The sequence below is a fragment of the Anguilla rostrata genome, chromosome 9, assembly GCF_018555375.3.
Source record: "Anguilla rostrata isolate EN2019 chromosome 9, ASM1855537v3, whole genome shotgun sequence".
NCBI classification, from domain to species: Eukaryota; Metazoa; Chordata; class Actinopteri; order Anguilliformes; family Anguillidae; genus Anguilla; species Anguilla rostrata.
This window is the reverse complement of record NC_057941.1, coordinates 6,740,001-6,767,741: the sequence shown is the minus strand read 5'-3', so window position 1 is coordinate 6,767,741 and position 27,741 is coordinate 6,740,001. Positions and strand designations below refer to the sequence as shown.

Genomic DNA, 27,741 nt, shown 5'->3' with positions numbered 1-27,741 from the left:
CTGCAGGAGGAAGGGAAAGAGGGAAAAATCCCCAAACTGCTCGCGATGGAACGCTGCCTTTGATTCCGTTTGCTTTTTCCTCCGCGTACATTAAGTTGAATGATTTGAAGGGCGCTTTGTTCGGTGTCGATTACCCGTGTTACCGACTCGCTCGAAAACTGTTTTGAGGTGCACTTTGGCTGCTCTGAAGCGGGTTGCCACGCAGAACAAGATTTGATCGGTTCGGCTGTCTGCTGAATTGAGCCGGCGACTCAAGATTTGACACAAAGTCACACGTTATAGCGTTTTCTTTTATTCACAAACAGTCATGTGTGATGATAATTATTTCACAAATTGCCAGGCCTAATGTACAAAAAAAAGGGAGGGGTGGGGTGGGGTGTATCCAGTCACTTTAAAATGTATACTGCTTCCAGCATAATAGTCTAGGTAATTTGTTAAGTGCTTATAACTCCCTTGCTCAAGTTTCCGCGGTTTTGCCTGGAGCAACCACTTAATTAGCATAATATTAATTTTTCAGAAGGGCTTTGAGGATCGCAGCTCAGTTTAGCCTTTTTTCGCCGGTTATTATGAAAATATTTTTGCAATTTGCGGGGCTTGCTTACGGCTGGGGGGCGGGGGAGAGAGAGCGCGTGGGTCCCGGCGTCGGGGCCGAGCGGCAGGCCCAGGTGTCTCTGCGGCCTCCTAACGAGCTCTGAGCCGCTCCTGTCGGTCTCCATGACGACGGCGGCGGGGCGGGCGGCGGGCGGAGCGCGGAGGGCGCCTCCCCAGCCGGGCTGAGGGAAGGCCTGGCCGACGCCTCGCCTCGTCGAGCGAGCGAGCGAGCGAGAGAGAGAGAGAGAGAGAGAGAGAGCGAGCTCACATTATCACATTATCCTGACATAGGGGGCGACATAGCTCAGGAGGTAAGCGGTTGTCTGGCTGTCGGAGGGTTGCCGGTTCGATCCCACTGTCCTGGGCGTGTCGAAGTGTCCCTGAGCAAGACACCTAACCCCTAATTGCTCCCAACGAGCTGGTTGGCACTTTGCATGGCAGCCCTTCACCGTGTGTGTGTGTGTGAATGGGTGAATGAGAGGCATCAATTGTAAAGTGCTTTGGATACAATCACTATATAAATGCAGTCCATTTACCATCCGTTTGCATCGCTGGAACGCGGCCTTGCCTCCGCACGCCATCAGTCTCTCGCTTACGTTTCGCCCCTCAGTATTCCCGCCTTAGTGCTTGATCGGATGCGTACCTGCAGATATGAGGCGACACCGGAGTCGAACCGCGGGGTTCTTTCAGCGTCCAAACACCATTGGTCGGTCGCCTTTCCTGCTTTTATCCTGGAGGTAGATTCCGAGCAGACGTATGTGATCCGTGTGCGGTGTCATTTATGTCATTTTATCACACGCAGGGCGTATAACGCATGGCAGTGAGTAAGGAGCTGGGCTTGTAACTGAAAGTTCATAGGTTCGATTCCTGGAGTAGGACACTGCTGTTGTACTCTTGAGCAAGGTACTTAACCTGCATTGCTTCTCTATATATCCAGCTGTATAAATGGCGAAAAGAAAAGTGTAGCACTGTGGGTTCGTCCACTCGTGGGGGCATCTTTGGTGGGGGGGGGGGGGGTGAGTGGGGGTTTAAAATGGGACACGGTCTAACCTGGACAGCCAGCATTTGGGACACCGCCGTTACTTTTTTTGGGGTGAGGAGTGGAGCGTCTGTTGTCATGGGGCAGGTCTGGGAGGTGGATTGGAGGCTGCAGTTGCTTTGTCAGATTGATCAGGGGCTGGGATCTGGAAGCATGTAGTCCTCCAGCACTGGTGGCAGGCTGGACCCATGGTAGGAATTTGAGCGGGCTTTTGACCTAAAAGTCACAGGTTCGATTCCCAGGTACGACACCGCTGATGTACCGTTGAAAAAAAAGGTACTTAACCTGCATTGCTTTATATCCGTGTATTTATGCATTTACTATGTATGTTTGTCATCATGAGAATATGGGTCACATGGCTGGTCATTGGTCATGTGACGCAGAGGGGCGGTGCTTCAGTTGCCTGTGGGGGGCCTTCCGTTGAGAGGGAGCGGGGACGCCTCCTTGGCGACGCACCTCCCCGCCAGCCGCTCTCACGGTCCTGGCACAAACGGCGGGCCGTAAAGCTGCGAGCGGAGCGCTTTGGGCCTGTCACTCTGCATTTGCTCTGAGCGCCTTCCCCTCGCTCATCTCCTCAGCCTAATTGTATTGCGGTTATCAATTAGGGGTCTATTTGCGTGCGCCAGAGCCCAGATTGGACCAGTTCTTAAACGGGGGGCCGGGAGCATTATTCCCCGCTCATGGGTGTCCCTCAAATTCCAGTCCAACCTGTCGTTTCGAAAGTTACTATACTTTCAGAATTTCTCTCTTTCCTTCTCTCTGTTTCTCTCTCTCACTTGCGTGTGCACACACACACACACGCACACATACGCACACACGCGCACGCACACAGCTGTCAGCTGTTTCACACGGAGGCCCGCAGTTTCGTGTGACCCATTTCGGCAACGAGGCCGACGCCCGGGCAACGCAGAGAGCGTTTGCCAAAGCCTCAGTGTTTTAAGAAGTGACAGTGAGCCGCCTCCTGGCTCCTCCCCTCAAGGTTACCATGCGACTGAACCCATTAAGGCCGATCTGGCCCAGCGTGACCCGTGACATCACGGATTTAAAGTAGGGCGCTGACAGGAAGCGGGGTTGATTACGCGCAGCATCTTTTCAGTGCGGAAGAAAATAAATTCAGATTTTTTTTAAAAAGTTGTTTTTTTTAAACCTGATAAAAGCGGTTAGATTCATAAACGAAGGTAACGTTGACTGTGCAGGAGTCACCCTGCCGCTCCGGTCTCCTCCTGTGTGAGGCACAGTGACTGAGCCCCTGTGATATTATTATTATTGTTATTTTTATTCCGGCTTCTCTCCGGCCCTTATCAACAGAGGCCTGCAGAATGACACATTTATGCGGCTGGAGATTTACCGAGGCAATTTAGGTTAAGCACGGCGCCCCAGGGTCCAGCGGTAGCGTGTCCCTTTCCCCCAGCCCCCCTGGACCGTTCCTTTCCCCCGCTCTTCCGTACGGGTGCCCTGCTCGGCGGCTGGGGGGGGGGGGGGGCGGCGCGGTGGCAGAAATGTAACTAATGGACTAATCAGCTGCGCCCGGTCCCGCGCCGCCCGGGCCTGTCAATCAGGGTTAGCCGCCGCCGTCGGAGGCGTTCCGCGCGCTCTTACCGACGACGAGGCAGACGAGCGCGTTCGCGCGCGGGCGCATTAATATTCCCACCGCCGGCCGCTAACGCTAACGCCGTGCCGCAGCCCTGCTAGCGTGCTGCCGCCGCCGCCGCCGGATCTGCGGGAAAGGCTCGGCACCCCAATCACGCATCAGCGTCGGTGACACACGCCTCGCCGGGGGGGGAGGGGGCGGGGGGGTTAACCGGAGCAAAATGGCGGGTTCGTTCGCGGCACACGCCGCAGGGAATTATTAGCGGCGCCGCCTTTTTGCCGGGCCGCGGTGGCTCGGCGGCTCGGCGGAAGGCGCCGGAAGCCCGTAATCAGCGCCTCCGTGCGCCATGCGAGACGATGACGGGGGGGGGGGGGGGGAGCAGGGGGTGGAGACATCGCCGGGCGCATTGTCTCACTTTAATCAGCTTGCTTTGAAAATCAACACACAGGAAGCAGGGAGAGGGGGCTCTCTGATTGGGGGACGGGTAAAAAAAAAAAAAAAGAAACAAAAAAAACACGTCTGGGGGGAAAGAAAGAAAAAAAAAAAAAGAGCCTGCTTGTTGTAACACAAGTGTCTCTTCTCGTTTGTTTATTTCTTTATTTTGGGAAAAGGACCCGTGTCAGTCTGCCCTAATCAACGCGGAAAGTCTGAATTGCGGCTAATCAGCGAAACATTATAAATGAATATAAATATAACCGCGCCGAGCTCGGGGTGTGACCGCGGTGCGCGGGGGGGGGGGGGGGGGGGGCGGCGCCGGTCACCGTTAGCGCGCGGCTAATCCGGGAACGCGAGCGCAGGTGCGCCGTCTCACTCCAGCGCTCCCCCCCTGCTCTCCGCCTGACCCCGGGGGTCCTTCTCGGGGCCTTTGTAGTAGTGGCTGCTTGTTTTAGTTGAGTCGAGTCTCTCCCGCGGTATTTTGGGTTGGGTCGGATCGGCCTCCTTTTGTTTATCTCCATCCCCTCTTGAAGTCGTCTCGGGCTGTGATGAGGATTCACGTTTCGGGGCATTTCAGCGCCACGCGGCTAATGAAAGATCTTAATGAGATCTGCTTTAAGCCCAAAGGAGAGGAGATGCAATAATAAATTGTCACTTATAACTCGTGTTTTCTACAGTATGAAAGAGATGATCCGAGTAGCTTTTTTTTTTCTTCTTCTCGTGCTAGGGGCATTTTGAGATGCATCTGACTTTTAATCCTCTATTTATGGTGACGGCTTTTTTAATACAGTGGCCTGCTAATCCAGCAGGTTTGGCAGAGGGGGGTTAAAAAGCGCTCTCGGAAAGAGGATTTGACCCGTGCTTAGGCCATTTCGCGCGTACTCTGTGGATCAATAACGCTCTGACATCTAAACACAGTTACTTTGATAAAACAAAATATAAAAATCCTGGCTGGGTTTGGAGACGGCAGACAGTCTTGAGCCCGCCCCCCCCCCCCCCCGGCTTTGTGGAGAACCAGGGCTCTCTGTCCCTGGGGGGGGGGGGAAGAAAGAAAGGCCATCTTTTTTCCTTTCTCCCCAGAATGGCCCCGTCTCTCCTTTCATTCCTGTTTACATTTTATCTGCACCTTGCAGCCAAAGTGCGGATAACTCAACCCATTTCAGCTGCGCATAATAGTATCTCTCACCGGCAGCCCGATGGGAGATTCTCACTGAGGAGAGGAGAGCAGAGGGGAAAACTCACTAACGTCACATCTCTGAGCAGTGTGTTCTGTCTGTCTGTCTGTATGTCTGTTTGTCTGTCTGTGTGTGTCTGTGTGTGTGCCTTGTGTTTTGTCTGTCTGTCTGTGTGTTTTGTCTGTCTGTCTGTCTGTCTCTTTGTGTATGTCTGTGTGTCTGTCTGTCTGTCTGTCTGTCTGTCTGTGTATGTCTGTGTGTGTGTCTGTGTGTTTTGTCTGTCTTTCTGTGTGTTTTGTCTGTCTGTCTGTATCTCTGTGTGTGTCTGTGTGTTTTGTCTGTCTGTCTGTGTGTGTCTGTATGTTTTGTCTGTCTGTCTGTGTGTGTGTATGTCTGTCTGTGTGTAAATTATTCTGGCATCAGTATGAGTTTTCCCAGTTTGACTACTGCCTGTTCTGTGCCTGTCATTTTCACGTGTCTTTATTTTCTGTGGTTATTTCTGACATGTACACATCACCGTTCCTGTGCTGGCATCTCCCCCCTTTCCCGCGCCCCAAGCAGAGCTATTCAAATTTGCACAAATAATGAGAGGCTGGTATATTAACTGTGGACGCTGTAACTGCAAATCCCCGAGCAATAAGAAAGAAGCCGCTTCTCCTGTCGAAGCATGTTATTACAAGATGTGGCAACTCCGTCCATTACTGCAGCCCCTCAATCACAGCCCTGGCGCTCTCTGGGAGGTGGCACTCCACCGTGCTTTGTGTAGGCACTCAGTGGGAACTGTGGCTTTTTTTATAAAGACCGGCTGTTAGCCCTTATTTATTTTTTTTTTTAGCCTTCGAGAGTTCTCTTTCTTATGAACACGGACAGGTCACACAAGCAAATGATTCATAGTGTGAAGATTTAAAAAATATTGTTTTTGAAAGGACGGTTGAGGAAGGCTGAGGGGACAGTGCCCAAGGACACGGGGCCTTAACGGTCGGGTGAAGGTCAGGTGAAGGTCAGGTGAAGGTCACTTGGACGGTCCGTCGGCTAGGGGCGAACGGCTCGCGGGCACCGCGCGAACGGCGGCCATCTTCCGTTTGAAGCGGCGGGGACGCCGGGCCGGCTCCCTACGCCGGGCCGCATGCGGGCGCACGCACAGCGGACATGCCGCGGGCCGCCGCCGACGCTGCCGCCATTTCCCCAGAGGGCCGAGGGGGAGAAACGGGGGGGGGGGGGGGGGGGCAGGCCTGTTGTCTGTTGTCACCACGGAGAAAAATGGAGAGAGTAATTGCGTTGTTCCAGGGCCTGAGAAATCCCATCAGCCCCTGGGCAGCCCTGTCAGAAAGTATAAAGACGGCGCTAAAAACTTAACTGGCCGCGGACAAGCTGCGCGGCGGAAGGCGAGGAAAATGACTTACAACGGCTGGGGGAGGACGGCGGGATTATCTATCAGGGGAAGCAGATGAAACAGCTGTAAGAGATGTAGGAGGGCCCGCGGAGGCGAGCGCCGGCGCGTGTTTCCATTACCGAGATCCAGCGTGATAAATGTGAGTGATGTTGATAAATACCCACACCGCCTTTTATCATCAATCGCCTCCCCCCCCCCCACCCCCCCCCCCCCCCCCCTCCGTCGAGCGGGCTGTCCCCGATGGGTCCGGATGACCCGCCCCCCGCCCCCTCCCCCGGAACGTTTCGGCTCCGGGACGGGGACCGCTACGCTCCCTGGCGCCGGGCCCGGTGACGTCACGCGACGTCCTGCTTGCCGTACGAACAGGGGGGGGGCGGGGGGGGGGGCAGTCGGTGGGTGCGGTTTATAGCGGAAAAGGACGGGTGGGCCCCTTCGCCGCCTTGCGTGCCTCCCTGTTTCTCTTCTGCCGGCGTTCCCGGGCATGCACAAAATTAGGCTTTTTCCTTCAATCTCGCCATTTAACAATTACGAGGTCTAGACAAGCGTTTATGGGGCGGTCAAACCCCCCCTCATCCCCCCCCCCCCCCCACCCCCCACCACCACCTACCTCACTGACTCTGCAGTGATTTGTATGTCACAAGTGTCTGAAATTGTGTCTCGAAACTTTCCATTACTGTGGAATTTGGCATTAATTTGTCCTTCTCCTGTGAAAGGCGATGTGTATGTGAACGCACAGAGCCTGCCCCGCTGCTGGTGCACTTAGCTGTGTAGTCTTGCCCTTTCTGATGGGTTGGTTATTAATGCTCAATATTTATTCTGCTTTGGAATTAATTGAGGCTTAGTGCACTCTGATTCCTGGCTCCCGGGCAAGTTAATTGTGTTTTGAAAAATTAATAAGTTCTCTTTTTTTTCCCCCTCCCACTATCTAAAGTGTTGATGTTTTTGGAGCGAAATACCTGAATGTATTGTAGAACAGAACAAATTAACATTGCAGAGGAACAGAGGGACCCTGGCATTCATCGTGCTTGCATAAGCATTCTTGTCGCCTTCTGCTAAAATGTACCTTGACCCTGCCTTACTGTAGAAGGTACTCAGAGAAGGTGAACCACCCCCATCTAAGCGACTACAGATTGTGCTTGATATCGCACATGATTTCGTTTGGTAGAGTTAGGTATAGGTTTGATATCGCTGGTTTTAGGTTTGGTAGGGTTGGGTATAGGTTTGATATTGCTGGTTTTTGGTTTGGTAGGGTTAGGTATAGGTTTGATAATGCTGGTTTTTGGTTTGGTAGGGTTGGGTATAGGTTTGATATCGCTGGTTTTTGGTTTGGTAGGGTTAGGTATAGGTTTGATATCGCTGGTTTTTGGTTTGGTAGGGTTAGGTATAGGTTTGATGTCGCTGGTTTTTGGTTTGGTAGGGTTGTATATAGGTTTGATATCGCTTGTTTTTGTTTTGGTAGGTTGAGGTATAGGTTTGATGTCGCTGGTTTTTGGTTTGGTAGGTTGAGGTATAGGTTTGATGTCGCTGGTTTTTGGTTTGGTAGGGTTAGGTATACAGCAGGTTAGGTATTGGAATTGTGAGTCTCGTCAGTAGTGGATCTTCTGATAGTGTGTGATTGTGTGATTCTTTTTCCCGCCCTCTGAAATGAGGTGGTTTTCCTCTCAATAAAAGAGAGAGAGATGGGTATTAGGCTCTGTTCCCGAATCAAATGCTGGTAGCCGTCCCAAAAGACTTGAGCAGGAAGGATGTGGAAAGGCCCAAAACGCTCATCTCCTTTGAGTGCACTTCCTGCTGTTGATCTGGCGTTTGGTCTCGGAACAATCAGGCCTGAACCCAGCTGTTTTCTGCCTCGCTGATTTTCTTCCTCTCCCTTTTTTTCTTCCAGATGGTCACAAGAACAAAGAAAATATTTGTAGGCGGATTATCAGCTAACACGGTAGTGGAAGATGTGAAGCAGTATTTTGAACAATTTGGGAAGGTAAGATCACATTGGGTTTTTTTTTTTCTTCTTCTTCCCTGTCTGTTGCTAAGCTGAGAGAGAGAGATCTGAGAGTGAGATGTGTGAATGCGTGCTCCTTAGACCCAGCTCTTAGAAACGGGGCTTTCATTGTCATCCTCGGTATAATGTAACAATCCTCGGCTGAATTCCTTGCGTTGAAACGAAGCGGTGCCCCTGACCCGAGGCATCGGGGCGCTGTCTCTAATGATGAGAGACCTGGTTTTCGGCTGCGGCCCGGCCCGGCGTAGGTGACAGCTTCCTGTGTGAATCATCGCCGCCGAAATGTAATAAGACGCGGTTTTGTTGCAGGGTGGGAGAACAATAACATTTTTTTTTTTTTTTTTTTTTTTTTTTTTAAAACGGCTCGGCAGGACTTCTGGGTGATTTAAGCCGACGTGGGAAGTGCGCTCGGTGCTCAGGATCCGTCCCCGGCGCCGACTCTTTAGTTTACGGAAACGTGCGTCAATACTAATGCAGGCGCGGCGACGGAAAAGTAACTAAAGCCACTCATGAGCGGCAAGTAAATATTCAAAAACCTCTCCAGTAATCATCGTGACTGGAACGGGCTCCACGCGTTTTGACTTGATTGAACGACTTGATTGACTTGATTATACAAAGTTTTTTTCCCCCTCCCCCTTTATAACCGTGTCTCCCCCCCTCCCCTGTTTGCCCTCCTGAAGGAATTCTCAAACGCTCTTCTGAGGAGACAAACAAATCAGTCCTGATTGAGTGCGCCTTTCCTTTGCCGCCGCGCGAGAAATCAGGGGCCGGCCCGCGCCCGCGCCGCGTCGGGCGAAGAGCAGGAAGCCGCCGCCGCCGCCGCGTCTGTCTCCCGCCATTCGCGCCTCCCCCGCGCCCCTCTGTCAGGCGCCGCCGGGGCATTCATTAAACAAACCTCGGCCGTCCAATACAACCTGCCACCCGCGCGGCGCGCTTGTTACCGCCAAGAGTCAATCTGGGGGGGAAGAGAGAGAGAGAGGGAGAGAAAAAGCAATTCATTTAGTTTTTCTCTCTCAGTATACGCTTTAAAAACGGGACACTCCGACAACAGCGGCATTATCCGTTTGGGGGAGGGGGGGTGAAGGGGGGGAGACAGAAATGAAGTCGGAGGGGGTTGAAGAGGGGGGAAGGTGGGAGGGGGCGGGAGAACCGAAATGAAGTCGAAGGGGTTGGAGAGGGTGGCCGGGGGGGGGTGAGGGTGGCGTGGGGGGGCCCGTCAGTCAGCTGTCTGGGATGCGCTGGTTGGGGACGCTGGAGTAAGTCGAGCTGATTCGCCGCCGCCCAGCCGGAGGCCGCACGGCGGCAGAGGCAGTTCCCCGGGCCGGGGGGGGTTTTCGGGGCAGACCCCGTGGTGCCCCCGGCTGCCTGAGCAGGTCCCAATTAGCGGGGCCGTTCGGCGCGCGGGGGGAGGGGGGATGGCGGTTGCTCGCGGCTTTGAGAGGAGGAAGCAGGTGGCGGGGTCGCCGGGGGTTACGGAATCTGTCTTCCTGTGCGGGCGCGTCTCTCCTCCGCTCGTGTGGCGTGCGCCGCGGCAGCCTGAGGACTCGGATCCGAGCGCGCGCTGACAGGGCTGGGGGGCTGGGGGGGGGGCGCGGGCAGGGGGGGCGGCGAGGGGGTGGTGGCGGGATGCGTCAGAGTAAGGGCACGGCATTGCCCTCTCTCCCCCTCCACCCGCGTGTCGCCATCGCAGAGCTGCAGGCGCAGCCCCCCCCCCCCGGAGCGTTAGCGTACGCCGCGCGCGGAGCGCCTGACAGGTGCAGCCGCACACGCACGTGAGCCGACACCGTTTTCCCGTCGCTGATCCGCTCGCGGCGTACGCGCCACGGTCTCGTAAATGAGAGAAAGAGAGGACCCCACTTCCTCCCTCCATTTTGTCGCTCCGTCTGAGGGAACGGGTGGCTTCTACAGTGCCTGTTTGCACGCAGCACCATTTATTATCGCTTTCTGACTTATTTCGGATTTTGGTCGTATTGCTTGTATGTTCAGCGTTTAACTCGTGAAGATGTCACCTATTTACTGTGTCAACTGTGGCACTGCACATACAATGCCATTCACCTAGTACATTGCCATTCACCAAAACAAAACCAACACTAATGAAGAATTATGAATGCACAGGAAAGGACGGCTATACCTTTAATAATTTCTCATGTTGTAAGATAAGTATGCGGCAATGACCTCTGTCCCCAATTCTCAACCTTTCGCAAAGGAAAAAAAAATCAACGAGGCCAAAACTGAGCCCTCTTCATCTGCGACTAATCAGGGTGAACGGCTTAATTAGTTGGGATGGCTTATGCTTAGTCATTGGTTTACCCTAATCGGCTTGGGGTTGTGTCTCAAAACAACGCGGTCTTATTTGACTAAGCTGAAACAACTCCTGCTTGCTTTGCCCCCCCCCCCCCCCCCTCTCCGTGCCCGACTCCCCCCTCCGCACGCCTGCCCCCCCACTCTCGCCTGTGCGTGGTGTCCAAACCGCTGGCCGTCCTACAATCAGGCCTTTATCCCCCCCCTGCCCCGGTTCCCATGTCCCGCTGGGCGGGGGGCCAGTGACGGCCGCTCCCCCCCCAGCACGTTTAACCTCTTCAGGGCTCACGGCTCCATCCACACCTCCACGGGGGGGGCCGATGGGTGCCGGAGGCAGGGGGAGGAGGAGGCGGGGCGCAGACGGAGCGCACTTCCTGTCGGGCGAAACGATGGTACGCCTGGCCGAGCACCTTGCTGGATTCCGCTCGCCCAACCCAACAGGGTTGCGCCTCGTCGTCACGGTGACGTGTTCGTCGTCCTTGGCACCCCTAGCATACATGCAGACCTAAAAAAGGGGGGGGGGGACTCTAAACTGGATGCTTTGCTTGGCGAGGGAGAGTCTGTCTGTGGTAAACATAAACGAATATCATGCTTGCCATTTCGCATGCGCCGAGAATGCAGAATTCGGATAGGTGGAAAATGAAAAACTCCGCGTGCCTCTCGCTGTAATGACTGCATTCAGGACTTCATATTAGTTAATTTAGCATACCTGCCGGACCACTAACGTTTAATAACAACATTCTATTATTCCGGAGCGCAGCGAATAAAAAACAGTGCCTAGGTCCATTAGTGCCTTGCGCCAGGCTTCCTGCTCTGCTGAACACAAGCAGCCACACTCAGATACCTCATCCGAACCGGTAAATACTACAGATACCGCGCGGTCCTGCTGGTGAAATTGTTTGTTTGCCACTAGGGCTCTACGTTAAATAAAAAGTTTCCAATTTAAATACCGATTTTATTATTTTTTTTTTTGAATTGTTCTTTCGGTGAGAGTAACGTGTGTCGTCTTGTGGTTCGTACGCGGTTTTTATCGGATTTAGAAATGAGATGATGGAGATGATTGAAACACCGTGTTGATTTCGCAGTTTTTCCCATTAGAATTTGTCGTCTGCTTGGCTGTGCGTCTGTGGCGGGGTCTGTAGTTCCGTGCTTGGCTGTGCGTCTGTGGCGGGGTCTGTAGTTCCGTTCTGAACTGATCTAAACGAAACGGCTGAGTCGGCGACCACCGGGAAACCGACGAAGGGTTAAATTGGGAAGACTGAGGAAGCGTCCCGTCCCGTTCACTGGGAAGCCTCCCAAACGTATGCTAATTCCCCGAACCTCCGGGACCCTGGTTTAGTACTAAAAAAGGTAAGGCAGATAACCCGGCTGTTAGTCCCAGTATTCAAAGACAGAAATCGAAGGGCGTTTCACTACATTCGCTGTCCAGGTGAAAAACACCGAAAATTAAATCAGAGCAAAGATTTTATCTCTGTGATCTTATCAGAATGTAAGCATTACTTTGAAGAAAACAGGCAGGCACGCTGACGTCTTTTTCTCTTTGTGTCCAAACATGACACGAGTCTCAGCCTTGTTGGCAAACATCTTTGTGCCGTTTGCTTTTACTGAATTCGTTTTTTTCCACCTTTGTCATTGTTGATGACTCATCTCCCTCTCCGGCTTTGTCTTGTGCCCGTGTGCGCCTGTGGACGATGCAGAAATAGGTCACACGCTACACTGCTGGCCCCTGTTCAGGTTCCGCTTCCTCTAAATCTCCTTCTAAATTTCCGGACATACCAGAGGGTTGAGCCATTTTTTTTTTTTTTGCAGTGTCACAGCCAGGTACACGCGTCAGAAATGGGGATCAGAATCGTAAATGTCTGTGACGCGAGTACCGTTGGCCATGAAGCTCTTGATTGCACACTTTTTAAAAATCGTTTGTGAAAATACTGGCAGGCAGAGCAGCGGTATTTTCCGGCGTTTGAGAGGGAAGAGATGTCTTGGCCGTGTGGGCAGTGAAGCTGGTGGGTGCTTGTATTATCAGGCACTTAAGAGGCTAAATGTGTGACCAGAGATCATTAAGCCAAATGAAAACTGGCTATTTTGGTATCGCGGACTAGCTGGGGAATAAAAAATTCAGAACTCTTTTTCTGATTCAGCTTCAGACTGATTAGGTGGGTCATATATCACAGTTACAGACTGACGGCAATCATCAATCATTGGTACATTTTTGAGTGTTAACATGGCTCAGGTCATCAGTGTTATCTTCTGTGTGTGTGTGTGTGTGTGTGTGTGCGTGCGTGCGTGCATACTGTGTGTATATGTGTGTGTTTGTTAGTGTGTGTGTGTGTGCGCTGTGTGTGTGTGATTGTGTGTGTGTGTGTGTGTGTACAGGTGCAGTGTGTGTGCGCGTGTGTAGTGTGCTGTGTGCTGTGTGTGTTGTGTGTGTGTGTGTGTGTGTGTGTGTGTGTGTGTGTGTGTGTTTGTGTGTGTCTCTGCTTGTATGTGTGCACTTGTGAGGGCCTGGGTAAGAGTGAAAGGATGAGCAGTTGTGGAAAGATGACAAAGGAAAGCCTAAACCTTTTTCCTGACTTTTGAGTTGACAGGATTAGTTTTCTGATTACCAGCCCCCGCCTTCCCTCTCCCACCTGGGGATTAGCATTTTTCCTCAGAATGAAACATTTTCTCATTTTCCGGAATAGACGCACGTTGCCCCAGGAATCCTGGGAAACTGGACCCGATTTAAGGCGTGTGCTATCAGCAAAAACACGTCGCTCATATTTCAATAAGCTGGACTAAATGAGGACAAATATGCATGAAGCTGTGGGTTCCAAACCCGATAGCCGCTAGTGTATTTGATGTCACTTAATTAAGCAACAGAACGTCATTTATATTTATTAATTGATATTAGAATGCGCATAATACGAACTTCGCTAGCCGAGGTTCGTTGCCTGTGGTCTGTCTGCTGTGAGAACAGCCTTGTGGAATTTATGCTCAACAATTCTTCATTGTATAGAAAAACGAAATTAGTTTAATCTGCATTTTCTGAGTCATCATAAGCCGAGACAGAATCCATGTGCTCTTGCCGTTCAGAGTTTCTTGGTGGTGCAAGACTAAGCCGTACAAAGTTATAGACTGTATATAGTAATAGTCAAAGTTCACGTCACAGAACGTTTCATTATTTTACTTTTCAGCACTCCGAATAGGTACTAAACGTTAGACAATGTAGTGGATTCAGCAGAACAATATGATATTGATGTTGTTTGTTTTGCAAATAAAATTCATAGACTATGGCCTGTGTTCTCTCACGTAATAGGCTGTAGCCTATAAAACATTTCATATGGGCCTGTGCAAAAATACAAACATAGCACAAGGGCCTATAATAGCTACAAAATAGACTGGCCTATTATAAATAAAATAGACAGCGGGCCAGTCATAAACAAATCCTCTAACACTAGTGATTGCTCTTTGGTATTGTTGAACCTGACATGAGAGGGGCTGTAGGGAGAGGGGCTGAGGACAGACATGCATCTCATTTGGACCCACAAATCTGCTCTGCTGTTCTGAGATGGTCGGTCCAATTGAACGTACGCATAAAAAAAAACCTATTATAGTGTTCTTTTTTTTTTCCAGCTGAGATCTATTTCCAGCCCTGGTCTGCCATTAAGCAGCCATGAGCAGAATGAAGGGCAATTGATTATCTGGTTCAGAAAACTGCGCCATGCGCCACTGATTCGTAGATTGTAGATTTTCAAGATAATTAGTCATGTTAAATAATGCTACGCGAACACGGCGTCACATAAAGTAAACAGCACTGCAGATGGCCGTCTTTTATTGGTCATTTATTGTTGACTGTCACGCCTGTGCACAGTGTCATTGGGTAGAATTGTTTTTTTTTTTATTTTTATTTTTTTTAAACGCAGCGCTCACTTCTAATCTGACGGAAAGTGACATGTTTGTTGGATAAATCGCGTGGGGTTTTTTTTTTATTACACACGAGCCCTGTAGCCTTTGTTTACCGCTGTTTAGCTGTGCGAGCACCTGAAGGCTTCCTCTGTTTACATCGCACCTGCGCGCCGCGCGGGCGAAACGGAGCGTGAGTTCAGCGCGCGCCGCCGCGCCGCCGCGCAGCCGCTCCAAACGCGGCCGTCCTCGTCAGAGCCGCGCAGCCTCCGTCCGCCTTCCTGCCGCGCTGCCTAACTTCCGGAGAAAAGTGGCAGTTTTTTTTAAATTTAAAAAATGATGAAACTGAGAAAGCGACTGGTTTGGTTTGGAGAGCCCTCTCCTCCCCAGTGTCGGGACCGGAGCGGAGCCGAGCAGGACCCCCCGAAAGCTGGCCGGCCGGCCGAACGGTCCTCGATCGGAGAGGCGGCGACTGCGGGCTCGCGTTCGTCCTCCTTCCGCCATTACGGCTCAAACATCGCCGGGGCTTCTTTCTTTCTTTCGTTCTTTCTTTCTTTATTTCTCTTTTTTTTTTCGGAAAAGCCTGTTACTTTGAAGAATATCGAACAGAATGGCAGTGGTTATTTTAAAAAAAAATCAAAAGTTGATGCGTTTCTGGGATTTGACTGTGGCTGAGCGGCGGGTGGGGGGGCGGGGGGGCGTGGGGGGGAGAATCCCCGCCACCTTCTAACAGTTACAGCGTAAATGATCTTTAAACGCGCGCGTGATGAAAGGCAGACGCGCACCCAAAAGAGTTCCCGCCCCGCTTCAGGGGCCCGTCTGGCGCTTTCATCCCGTCACCCCCCCTCACGGCCCTAAAAAAATGTTTAAAAAAGGGAGGTTTAACCAAAAAAAAAGCAAAAAGGAGATGACTGAACTTATTACAGCGAAAGGAAAATAAAAGGGCCCAATTGCAGCAGTGATTTAATATTCCCTGTGACCTTTTGTTTGCTCAGTGTGTTGGGAACATTTCCAGGAGTCAGGAGTCGGGGGTGGGGGGGGGGGGGGCGTTTTAAAAGAGGCGGAAGTTTTACGGCTTCTGTGGCGGTGCGTCCGACTCCTCCGCCGTTTCCTCCCGCCGCGCTTCTCCCTCTCCCCTCCTCACACCTGGGGGGGGGGGGGGGGTCTCTGTGTCTGCGCTGACGCTCTGTCGCTGCCGATCGGGCCCGGAGGTGCCCCTAGCGCGCCGACCTGCTGTTTCCAGGAAGTGATGTCGTTGCAGGTCCCGGCAGGGCACCGCCCCCCCCCCCCCCCCCCCCCCCCCCGCCACCTCCCACTCTTTTATGCTTCCGAAAGGTTCCTCAAGGTGAGATGGGATTGCCTGGCTGGCGATTCGCCGGGTCATCGGCCAAAGGGCCAGAGGTCCCCCCGCTGGGACACTTAAGGGACGGTTTTGTTAAAGAAGATTTGAACTTGATTGGATGGGATTTTCTGCACTCCCTCTCCTCCTCTCTCCCTCTCCCTCTCCCTCACTCCCTCCCTCCCTCCCTCCCTCTGACAGGATGTCTTAAGGGTGGCGTGCGGCAGTCCTTTTGATGGGCGGAAGACGGACAGACTTGTGAAGTGCGAGGTTAAGGCGCTCTTTCAGATTGCCCGCGTTTGAAGATATTGTCAAAGGAGCTTCCGGAGCTCGGGCTGCAGTCATCTCGATGCCGCGCATCTCCCTATCAGATTGCTTTTTGCCCGTCTCCATCGCCCCTTAAAAGCCGGGAGAGTTCAGAATCCGCTCTGACACTTTTTTTCCTGCAGGCATGAAACGTGCTGATGAAATCAGACGGAGGAGCTATTAGGGCTTTAGAAAAAGTAAATAAATAAATAAAAAAAACTCACACCTTATTTCCGGAGACATATGGGATTTTTCAATCCATAAATTCGGTGCATTAACCTGTGGAGAGAGCCTAGGAGTTGTAATAACTTTTCAGTCAGGGGCCACTTGTGATCTGTAAATGAGGGCTTGGGGGGGGAGCAACCTCCCAGACCACAGCCCACAAATTAATCTCCCCCCCCCCATAAAGGCTGCTGCTTTGTGTGGCTGAAATGCGTTTCCCTCCCCGTGGCGTGCGTGCGGGCGGGAGGAGGAGGAGGACTCCTGCTAATGGGCGATATTTCAGGCGGCACAAAGGCCCCGGCGTGGCTGGATCCGGCGTGAGTGACAGCTTCCTCGCCGCCGCGTCCGCCGACAGAAAGCCAAACGAGAAACTGAATTACGGTGTCATATTGCAGGGGGACTCTTTGAGGAGATGCTGAACCTGTTTTTGAGGGGGTTTTTTTTTTTTTTTTTTGGTGTTCTTTATTTGTCTAAGCGATTTTTTTTCTGCCTTTTTTTTTTTTTTCGTTTTTTCCTGATGCGATTTAACTGCGCCGGCTCGTCAAAAACAAACACGTTGCGTTTCGTCGTTTAAAAAAAAAAAAATTTTTTTTTAGGAAAGCGGCTATGTTGGGTGCGTGCTTAAATTCGCAGCATGAAAACGTGCGGTAAAATAATGGAAAGATAAATGGAAAATAAATAAATAAACAAATGGAAACAGCTTCGAAGTAACACTTAACTGTCTTGTTTTATTGTCTTTATGCTCATGTCTTTGTACCAGAACTGTCGACTGCATGAGTTTGCAGCCTAACTAAATGGGCTTGGAGCCTCCTTGGGCTCCTGTGGCAATGGTGTTATACGACACAAAAAAACCCAACCACCGGTGATAACTCCCAATCAGTGGAAGCGCTGGGTTAAATGTCTTTGTTTCGTTTCCTCTTTCGCTTAGACAGACGGCGGATGTTTTCGTCTGCAGAGTAGTTTGACACAGAGGCTTAACGAAGCCTCGGAGGTATTGGACGCCTCACGCAAGTACCGAGCCTCGCACCGGGCAGAGAGATGGGCCGAGCCGCGCTTCTGCCGCCCGCTCGTTCAGGAAGTCCCCTGGACGGGCGCCAGGCGGCAGAGCCTGATGCTTAGCGGTAAACGCACCGCCGCCGACGTGTCACGAGTTACGGTTATTTTGGAGATGTTGACGCTCGACGTCTCGGGGCCTCCGCGGAGGGAAGAGGGCCTTTTCCCGCTCGTTTTCTTTGACGCGTGCGTTTATCGCGAGCCGACCGACCCCGTTGGGCATTCTGCAGGGAAGGAGGGAAGGAGGGAGAGAGGAGGGAGGAGGGAGGGAGGGGGGAGGGACGGAGGGAGGGGGGCTCAGGTTGTTGTTTCCACTGAGTGACACTTCCAGGTGTGGACGGAGGGCAGTTCTCCTGCAACACTAATTAACCGAAAAGCCACTACATCACCTGGCATTTAATGAACTTTCAAAGCGACCAAGGTTGCGGGGGGGGGGGCGGCCGGGCGGGCGGGCGGGGGGAGGGGGGGGACGGACTTTGCTGACACGCCGTTTGCCATTAGGAGACGCTTAAGAAGGAGGCCTGCTGCGCATCGACTCAGTTCAGGGCGTGCGGTCGGCTCATGTTACCCCACACTCAGCCGAACAGCCGCAGAGCAAACCGGTTCCGTTTTCTCCCTGAAGCGGTGGAGTGTTACATTTAACCCTCCTGTAAAATATCGATTTGTTACGAGGAAGTCAAGGTGATCGTGACTGAAAATGTGTAATTTAAAAAATAAAAAAGATTTGATCAGCTGGCCGGTGTCGTTTAGAAGCGAGTTTAAGTGAAAATGGCCAACGATCGAGAGAGATGAACGGGGGGGGGGCAGGGGGAAGTGGTCGGGGATTTTTTACTTGTGAGCAGGTGCTAGTCACTCCGATGAGCATGACTGCAGCCTTCAAAACTCCCGCCATGAATTTCAATGCAAATTCAGTTTGGCACCAGAGTATCGGATCGTGTAGAGAACCGACAAGAAACGTTTTTGAAGCAGCACTATTGTTTTGATGTACTAATATGACTAAACATTAAAGCTTATTAAAGGTTTAAAAAACATTAAAGGTTATTTCAGCAGAATTACATTGAACATTCAGGTTAATGCGGACTCAATGTGCAGAAACCGTATATACAGTATATAACCGTATTCAGATAATGTTATTAATAATGCATTTCATGTCATTTTCCTTGTAAAAAACTAAAAGCTTATTTTTGCATTTTCTCATAAATTATTTCCGTTGCAAAATCAAAGACCACGTTGATATTGTCTGCATATGGAAATTTTAATGAGTTTGTGACATTGGTTGCTGTCGGGTGAATTTTGAAAGCCTGTGGGTTGGGGGGGTTGGTTGGTTGGGGGGGGGGGGGGTTGGTTGGGGCGATGCCTGTCTGTGGGGGTGTGGCTGTGCCCTGTTGGGCTGTTTGAGACGTGGTCTGTCTGTGACGCGTCGCTGCTTCTGAAACGTTGGCGTGTGTGTGGCGGCAGGGTAGGGTCGGAAGGCGCACCTGCGAATTCCGCGAATTCCGCAGTTTTCCGGCCGCGAGGCGGGTCTGTCCCGACACCGGACGCCCGACGGCGAAACCGGTAATCTGATGCCGTCCCCGGCTTTCGCCGGAGTTCTCTCGCAATTAAAAAAAAAAAACGACAATTTCGGCGCTCGGCAGAAGCTTTTAGCCGAAGCCTCGCGCGGAAGCCGCGTTCAGCGTTTCTAGGAAACCGTCGCTGGGGCCGCAGATAAGTAAAGCCGCGATTAAAATCGGCGGGCGTCGCCGAGACGTTCGCCACGAGTCCCGCGGAACAAAGGGGGGGTGTGAGGGGGGTGTGTGGGGGGGGGGGGGGGGGGCAGACGCTGAAGGGGATTAAGATGAGAGGGACTGTCTGTCTTTGAGACGGGGAACCTCTCGCAGATGCTCGGCCTCGTCTTGGCTCCGAACAGCAGCTCGGTCGTGGGTTTTTTTCTCTCCGCTCGAGCCTGGTGAGCGCCCTGGCGCAGGAAACCGCTTTGCCTCATTTCCGCCTTTCGTTCCCAGCCAGGGAAGGGAGCGGGCCCAAAAAGAGTTTAAGGAAACCCTGCCGGGCCCCGCCCCCTCCCGGGCCCCGCGCCTCTGGGGCCCCTCTCCGCCCTTCATCTTCTGAAGCTTTGTGGAACGGAGCCGTTCGGCGGGGCGGGGCGGAGCGGGGCGCATTCGCGGTGCTCACTCGGTGGCCGTGTGGTCCGGGGCGCATCCCCCCCAGAACAGAGAACCCTAACCCTAACCCTAACAGAGTACAGCGGGGACGTGTTTAGGAACCAGGCCCCAGAGAGTCAGAGAGAGTGACTATGAGTGAGTGAGTATGAGGGTTTGCATGTGTGTGTGACTATAAGTGTTTGTTTGTGTGTGTGACTATGAAGGTTTGTGTGTGACTATGAGGGTTTGTGTGTGTGTGTGTCACAATGGAAGATCATGTGATCTGACCATTACAAATGCACAAACCCGCCTGTTACAGCCAGACGTACTGTGCACTCCATGATCAGGAGCAGGTAGCTGAGCCTGTGGCTCACATTCTGACTGGTTGTCTTGTTTACAGGGGGTTCTGGATAGCTTGGCACAGTGGAATTGTTGATTTGGTAATTAAGGATAGCGCATCTTTTCTTTGGCCCTCTGTACAAAGATGAAACCATTACATTTTAGATTATTGAAATAATGATTGTCATGTTTATAAACATTACTGCTAATACGTGGGATGTAGTTTCTTGTGGATGAGGAGGAGGATGGTAAAGTCAGCGTACTCGAGGTAAGGGTGGTGCACCTTTGATTACAGTTTGCGGAGAAATCTTTTTGATAAAAAAATCTGCTGTATCAGTCACTGATCCAGACAATTGCACAGCTGGGCTGCAAGTTCTTGTGTGTGGTAGTTTTGGCCCTGTTCATGGACTGGTGGTTTGAGGCCAGCAGACGGTGGGATCGAAGAAAAGGGCCAAGCAAACTCATGAGATATTGTTCATTCTCTGCTATTATTGGCAGCTGTTCTGTATGGCTGTTCTTTATGCTGCTTTCTCTGTACTTGAATGGTAGCTGACTATTTAGTTTTGCACGTCAAAATGCAATTTGTATTGCTGTATTAACACCCGACAAGTGCTAACTTCGTGCATAAGAGATTTATTTCTTTTTGTAACGTGTTTATTACATCTGGACATAATTTATGCGTGTGTGTGCGTGTGCGTGCGTGTGCGTGTGCGCGTGCGAGTGTGTGTGTGTGTGTGCACATGTGTGTGCGTGCATGCGTGTGCGTGCGTGCGTGCGTGCGTGCGTGCGTGCGCGTGCGCGCGCGTGTGTGTGTGGGCGAGCATGTGTGTGTGTCCGGGCCTGTGTATTCACGTGCGTGTGTGTGTGTGCGTGCGTGTGTGTGCGTGCCTGCGTGCGTGCGTGCGTGCGTGTGTGTGTGTGTGTGTGTGTCCGGGCCTGTGTATTCATGTGCGTGCGTGCGCGTGTGTGTGTGTGTGCGTGCGCGCGTGCGTGCGTGCGTGCGTGCGCGTGTGTGTGTGTGTGCGTGCGTGGTGTGTGTGTGCGTGTGTGTGTGTGTGCCTGCGCGTGTGTGCGTGTGTGTGCAGAAGCAGTGGCCTTCACTCAGAGCGGGACGCTGCAGAGAATAAAGGCGAGCCTCAGCTCTCATCTGCGGGCCCCAGCTTAATTAAAAATGATCAGGGAAGCTGGAAGATGGATGGGCTTGTTGCGTTCAGCTGCGATAAATAATTACATTTCCCGGCTTTCTTCTTCTTAGTTTGTTCCTTTCATTTCCCCCCCCACCCCCCCTCCTCCCCCCCACACCTTTTGATCAGGCAGTCCCTGCTTAACGCAGTCACCAGGGCTGCCAGGGTGACCACAGCGCGCGCTCTTAAAGCTTCTCACAGGCTGCCGCTCGCTTACCTTTCAACCCACCATGTGGCTAATTATTTCTGATCAGGAGTGAATCATGAGCTTTCTGACCACCCACCTTCTCCCCGCACGCACGCACACACACACACACACACACACACACGCACGCACAGACATGCACACACGCCCGCGCAAGTGAACACAAGCATGCACAACCGCACAAACACGCACGCACTCGCATGCACACGCAAACGTCAGCAACTGACACACAAACACATGCAAAGATATGCTAATGCATGCAGACACAGAGACTCTACACACACACTTACCACAGTCTCTCTCACAAACACTTATTACTCACAGCACACTCACACACCACACCACACACTCCACAAATCCATACATGACGCACCAACTCACACACACACACACACACACGCACACGCACACCTACACGCACACACTCACACATGCACAGACACACACATACATGCACGCACACAAACTCACACACACACACACGCACGCACGTACGCACACGCTCGCACACTATCACTGCTCGTGGCTTCAAATACTGTTCTGTTGCCCCCTGCTGTGTTACCATCACTGACTTCCAGCTGACTGGCCACTGCTGACTTGTCTGTCTGGAAATGGGGGCTCATCATGCCGAATGCTGGCATGGCGGGGACTTCGCACAGCCTGTTCACAGATGAGTGTGTGCACTCTCCGGCCCCTCCGGTGGCAGAGACGATGAGCAGGTCCACGACACACGAGTCCTGGTTTGTGCGGTCACAGCTGTTACGTGTGTGAAAGGTGAAGTAAAGTGACAGTTGTTTTTAACTTGCGTGATAGTGGGGAAAGCGATATGTCGGCTTATCTGATGACACGCATCGGACGCGTTTTATTCCGTTCCTTAAAAAGACTTTGAACCACGCACCCGCAGTCCATTTTCGGAGACAGCCGGTGGTAATGTTTCCCCTGCCGTTCCCGTTGTGTCCTACAAAAGATAATGGTACGTGCGGCTGAATTTAGAAATTGGAATTTTTTTACATCATTTTTATCTTGAAATTCAAGATTCTACACAAATTAATTTCAAACTGATATTTTAAAATTCGTAATTACACGGCCCACTTTCTTCGCTGTGATGCAATCTAATGCAATAAAGCAATTACTGGCCTATATTTGTTGGCGAACCGGATTTTAATCTTGTGGGACCACTCAAAGCTTATTTTTCATGTTGCGTTCTTTCTATTATACTCTAATCACAGCTGCGCAGCACCTATCGCTTTATTTAGGGCTTTCCCCCCTTCTGGCCTCTTCTCTGTGTGCGTGTGTGTGTGTGTGTGTGTGTGTGTGTGTGTTTTTGTGTGCGCAAAAGTAAACACAAAGACGAGTAGCCGTTGCTAACTGAAGACCATTATGACCTTTGTAAATCCCTGCTGTCCCGGACTGCCTTGGCTATTGTAAGGGGGAGACAGTTTAAGGCCGTACCCAACCTTACTGCAGCCCCACCTTGATCCAGAAACGTTGATGAAAGGGAAAGGGAGTCCTGTTTTGGATATGGGTGCGGGACAGTGCGATTTAAAACAAACCTCTGGTGACGAGTCCACACCTGGAGCATCTGACGGTTTTAGTTTCGTGTTTGTTACTCCTTAAGAGTGCGCGGTTGTGTAAAGAGGACAGCCGTCCTTCTCCAGCACGCTTCTGTAACCGCTCCTCCCCAGTAGCCCCCCCCCCCCACCTCTGCGCGTGTGAGGAGAGGGAGGGGTTAATGCCACTCACCTAACTTGTATTATCGCAGTAATTTTGAGCCGTCAGATTGCGTCTCACTCCAGCAGTCACGGAGGCAATCGCGCTGACAGCCTGTCTTTCAGGACGCGCTGGAATCATCGCGCGCGTGTGTGTGTCTGTGTGTGCGTGTGTGTGCGCGTGTGCGTGTGCGTGTGTGTGTGTGGTGAGCTGTAGGAAACGGGAGTGTGTGTGTGTGTGTGTGTGTGTGGTGGTTGTGGTGTGTGTGTGTGTGGTGAGCTGTAGGAAACGGGAGCGTGTGTGTGTGTGTGTGTGTGTGTGTGTGCGTGTGCGTGCGCGTGTGCGTGTGTGTGTGTGGTGAGCTGTAGGAAACAGGAGCATGTCTGTGTGTGCGCGTGCGTGTGTGTGTGTGTGTGCGCGTGTGTGTGTGTGTGTGGTGAGCTGTAGGAAATGGGAGCGTGTGTGTGCGCGGTTTGGTCTGTTCCACCTCCCCCTCACACTGTCACCGGCCTGTAAAACCCCAACGAGGAGGCAGTCCTCTGGAGACAACCGGGAACAACCTGGGCTGCCGGTCTCCAGGTGCGGTCGGCGTGCGGTCGATGTGTAGTCGCCGTGCGGTCCTCGTTCGCCCGTCTCGGACCCGATCATGCCTGAACGTACGGTCCCCTCGGTCCCCTTCACGGCATCCTGCCTCGGTCCTCGCGGTCTGCTCAGAAACCCCGCACGTGACCAACCCTTGAGCGTGTGGGGGGGGGGGGGGAGTGGGACTGACTACTCCGGGGGGAGGGCCCTCGAAAAGCCTGGAATGATGCGTGAGAGACATGGATCAAGAGAGGAAGGGGGCCCACAGAGACTGCTTATGTATAGGGCCCAGAATTTTGTGCTACACCCCTGCCATATGCCGTAATCACAGGCGTGGAGGCCTGCTTTTTTAAAGGCCTGTTCTTTTTACCCCAGTGTTTTTCCATTTCCTGGTTTGCACAACGCTGATTAGCTTCAGGCTAAGGAAGCGGGGTGTGCCTGTATTTTAAAAGTGCTACAGAGTGTTATAAAAGCCATCACGTCATAGTGTAACGAGGAACTAATTTCTTATAAAACGGCTGCGATTGATATATTTTAATCAGTCTCGGAAAGCATGGCTGGTGCATTGGAAGCACATTTCCACAGGTTCCAAGTTCATTTTCGGCTCCAGTTAGTCCTGTTATAAGTGGTGATTTAAAAAAAGGTTAAGTCCACATACAGGCTAGCTTTAAATAGAAACGGGACCATTTCTTTAACCAAAAAAAAAAATGTAAAAAAGTTTAATCTTTAAAAGTAGGAATTGAGGCCTCTGTCTGGTTCTGTTGGAGCCGGTGCCTTGTTTTGTCCCGGTGTAGCGAAGCTTCTTCCACACTTTTCGTCCTCTTCTGTGAAGTTGACCACCCACCTTAGGTGCAGTTTCTGTGTTCTCTCTCACCGCGTTTCGTGTCCTAAACGGGCAGCCGTCCAGCGAGTGACCCCCGAGAGCGGACCCTGGGCCTGCCGTTGGTTGGGGCCGACGGGCGAACTTTAATCCGGGAGAGGCGTGACTCTTTTTTTGGAGTCGTGTCCGTGTGTGAGTCACATGGGATGGGGCAGAACCTGCAGCAGCTCAGTTTCCCTCCTAGCCTCGTGGAACCTCTAGAGCACAGCTCTACTCACTGAGAAATGGAAATGGCTGTTTGAGAAAGAGGGGTGTTACAACTCAGTATTTAATCCAGCAGTGCTGGCTGTGGTCAGCCATTAAAAAAAATAAAATTAAAAAACAATGCGGCATTAAAGTAAAAGCGGTGCTTTTAATGAATATTTTGCCGTTTACTTTGTGGTTTTTGCGGGGTAATTATGCACGGGGTTGACATAAAACACTCAGCACGACCTCTGGTCCGGTTCAGGATGCAACTGCAGGAACAGAAGTGCCATCTTAATTCCATGGTTTATATTTTGTGGTATAACATTCAGATTGTCTAATTACATTTCACACACACACACACACACACACACCTATATATATATATATATATATATACTGTGAGTTCCATATTGTTTGGGACAAACATATTTTTCTTGATTTATCCCTATAGTCCATATTTTTTTATTTGTAATCATACAGTTCAGCTGTGGTTCAGGTACAGATTCTCAGCTTTTTTTAAAAGGGTGTTTTATGCGTATTTTGGTTTCACCGTGTTGAGATGGCACCTTTTATACATGCATTGCTCGTGTGTGTGTGTGTGTGTGTGTGTGTGTATGTGTTTTTATGTATGTCGGTTGAAGAGTGTTAAGGACGCTAAGCTAACGCGCGCGGTGTTTCGTTCTCGGTGCACACGCGTCGGTGTCGGTTAGGCTGCGCTCACTGTCTCCCCCAGCTGCTGCTGCTTCTGAGGGGGGAAACTGGCAGCGCTCCTCCACAGTTCACCCCCCCCCCCCCCCATCACACCTGATTCCGTTTGACAAAAGCCCCCTATTGGCTGAATATTTCAGCTTCTATAGAAGGCGACTGAAGACTCGATCCTGCCGCCCATCTGCTCCTTCTCCTCGCGCTCGCGACGGATTCGCTCCGGAGTGCTTTAATTCAGCGTCAGCGTGACCAATCATTCTGCATTCTGAAGAGATCCCACGGAGGCGCCCCGCGCACCCCTGTGTGCGCGGCAACGGTCCCGAAATCGAGGGGGGGGGTCGGGGGCGGAAGCGTCATTTCGGGGAAAAAAAACCTCACGGAATTCACGACGGTTTTAACGTATCTTTTGACGCTTGGCGAGGTCACGCCGTGCAGCGGCCTGGTGTCGCTCCTCTTTGCCCCGCTCCTCTTTGCCCCGCTCCTCTTTGCCCCGCTCCTCTTTGCCATCCGGTCACTCCCTCTTCCGCTGTCCCCGCCTGCGCTCTTGTTCCCACGGGTCGGGCCGAGAGAAACGAGCAGCTTCTCCTGCTGGGTATTAACCGACCGTCAGCCAGCAGAACGCTTCGGTACGGCTCCCTGACCTCGGTGGCGGTTTATGGCGGCCTGGTTATTCAGCCAGATCCGCAAAAGCGTCTTTGAGAAGCCTGGGGGAGGGCTAGAAGTGGAGGGGGGGGGGGGGGTGGGGAGGAGACGGAGGGTGATTGTCAGGTGCAACATTCTGTAATTACTGTGGAGGCAGCTGGAGATCCAGCCGTTTTTCTTCTTCTTCTTCTTCTTCTTCTTCCCGGCCTGTCTGTGTGGGAATTTGTCTGCCATGTTCTCTGCCCCTGCCACCTTTGCCCCGCCCTTTTCCCCCCATCACCTTTTTCTTGCTGTCTCTGCGTGATGAATCCTGAAAAAGAGCGCGCGTGTGTGTGTGTAGTGTAAGTGCACGTGCGTGAGCGAGCGTGTGTGTGCGTGTGGCGGAGCACACGCCTGCGTACTGTCACGCGCGCGGCGGGCCGTCGTCAGGGCGATCGGCGGGGCGCTCCTCGCCGGGGCGCTCTGCCCCCGCGGTCGACGCAACCGTCACGCCGCGCTCTAATTGGTGCCGTCGCTGACGCCGGGCGGCGGCGAAAAACCCCCAAACACCCCGCCCCCCTCTCCCGTCGTCCTTCGCTCCAGAGAGCGCGCCCCCCTTCGCTCCGTCTTTGTTTTTTGGAAGCGCGCCTCCGCCTCGTCTCGCATGTCTGCGAAGTTTCTTTTTTTTCCGTTTGCATGTTCGGCTGAGGAGCGCGTTTTTACACGTCCTGATGAGATCGCTTCCCCCCTCGCGCTTCGCGGACGCGCGGGTCCCCGGGTGCGCGTCGCACCATTGATAATTGGTCTTCGCGTTTCCTCGCCATTTTATTTCCCCCCCCCCACACATTCCACCTGAAACCCAGCAGATTTTCTTTTTCCACTGTGGTTACAAAAAAAATTTTTGAGACCAAAAAATGAATAAATAAATTCCCTTCAGGCTTGGGTAGCGCGGATATCTACGTGCTGCGTCTACTGTTTTTAATAAAAGACGTCGTCTTGCTGGTGACCGAGCCAGCCCAGCGCTAAACATTAGCCTTAATTAATAAATAATGGATTTGTTATATTTCTTAATAGCCTTTCGTTCCCTGGTGTGACCTGGCGCTAAGGTTGCGCGTATAAATAGCCCAGCTGAGTGCTGCGGAGACATCCTGCGATGCAGTCTGATAGATTAGTCATTGATGGCCATGTTTGTGAGTCAGCAGGTGCGGAGTGACCTCCAAAAGGCCCTTCCCTCCTTTGTGTGTGTGTGTGTGTGTGTGTGTGTGTGTGTGTGTGTGTGTGTGTCCGTGGAGTTTTGCTCTGTCTCTAATCTGGCCTCTTTTAATTGACGCGGGCGAGGGGGGGGGGGTCGGTACGGAAGAGTGACATGAAAGCGCGCAGAGAAGGGCGAGCCAGTGCAGGACGGGAACTTTGCTTTCGCTAAATTAAAAGTTTCGTGCGTAAAAAAAAAGAGAGAGGATGTGTGAGGTCATTTCAAATGTGACTTTTTGGAAAACTGGTGGCTTGCGCGCTCTCGGTCTACCCTGCGCGCGGGAAGCGACGTTGCTGTATTTGTTTAGTGGCGGGTGATGGGGGGGGGGGGGGGGGGTTACCGTGACGCTCCGGTCTCATCTGACAGTGTCAAACGACGCGGCCTCGAGCGGAACGCTTGCGCGGGCGAACGCCTCCGCGCGTCGGGTGCAAGGATGGCGGGGCGGGGTTCGCCTGTCCTCATTTGCATGAGATCGTTTGTCATAATAGCCGGACAAATCCTTGGGTCGGGGGGGGGGAGCAGGGGTGCGGGAGAAGAGCCGCTTTGGTGGCTTTTGACGTTTCGCCGCCGGATCGGGGGTCCTCCCCCTGCCTGACCTTCGACCCCCCCC

General features: G+C 52.3%; 1 protein-coding gene and 1 long non-coding RNA gene across 21 annotated transcripts in view; one reads left to right on the top strand and one right to left on the bottom strand.

The window, feature by feature from the left end:
- Nucleotides 1-27,741, bottom strand: part of LOC135262786 (uncharacterized) — a 656,092-nt gene that overhangs the window by 280,489 nt on the left and 347,862 nt on the right. The gene's annotated exons all lie outside the window — the stretch shown is intronic.
- Nucleotides 1-27,741, top strand: part of LOC135262780 (RNA-binding protein Musashi homolog 2) — a 246,435-nt gene that overhangs the window by 55,665 nt on the left and 163,029 nt on the right. For all 20 annotated transcript variants that reach the window (XM_064350001.1, XM_064349999.1, XM_064350000.1 and 17 more), the window contains exon 6: nucleotides 8,110-8,202. In XM_064350001.1, coding sequence (XP_064206071.1) covers nucleotides 8,110-8,202 — 93 coding nt within the window. The remainder of the gene's footprint in view (nucleotides 1-8,109; nucleotides 8,203-27,741) is intronic.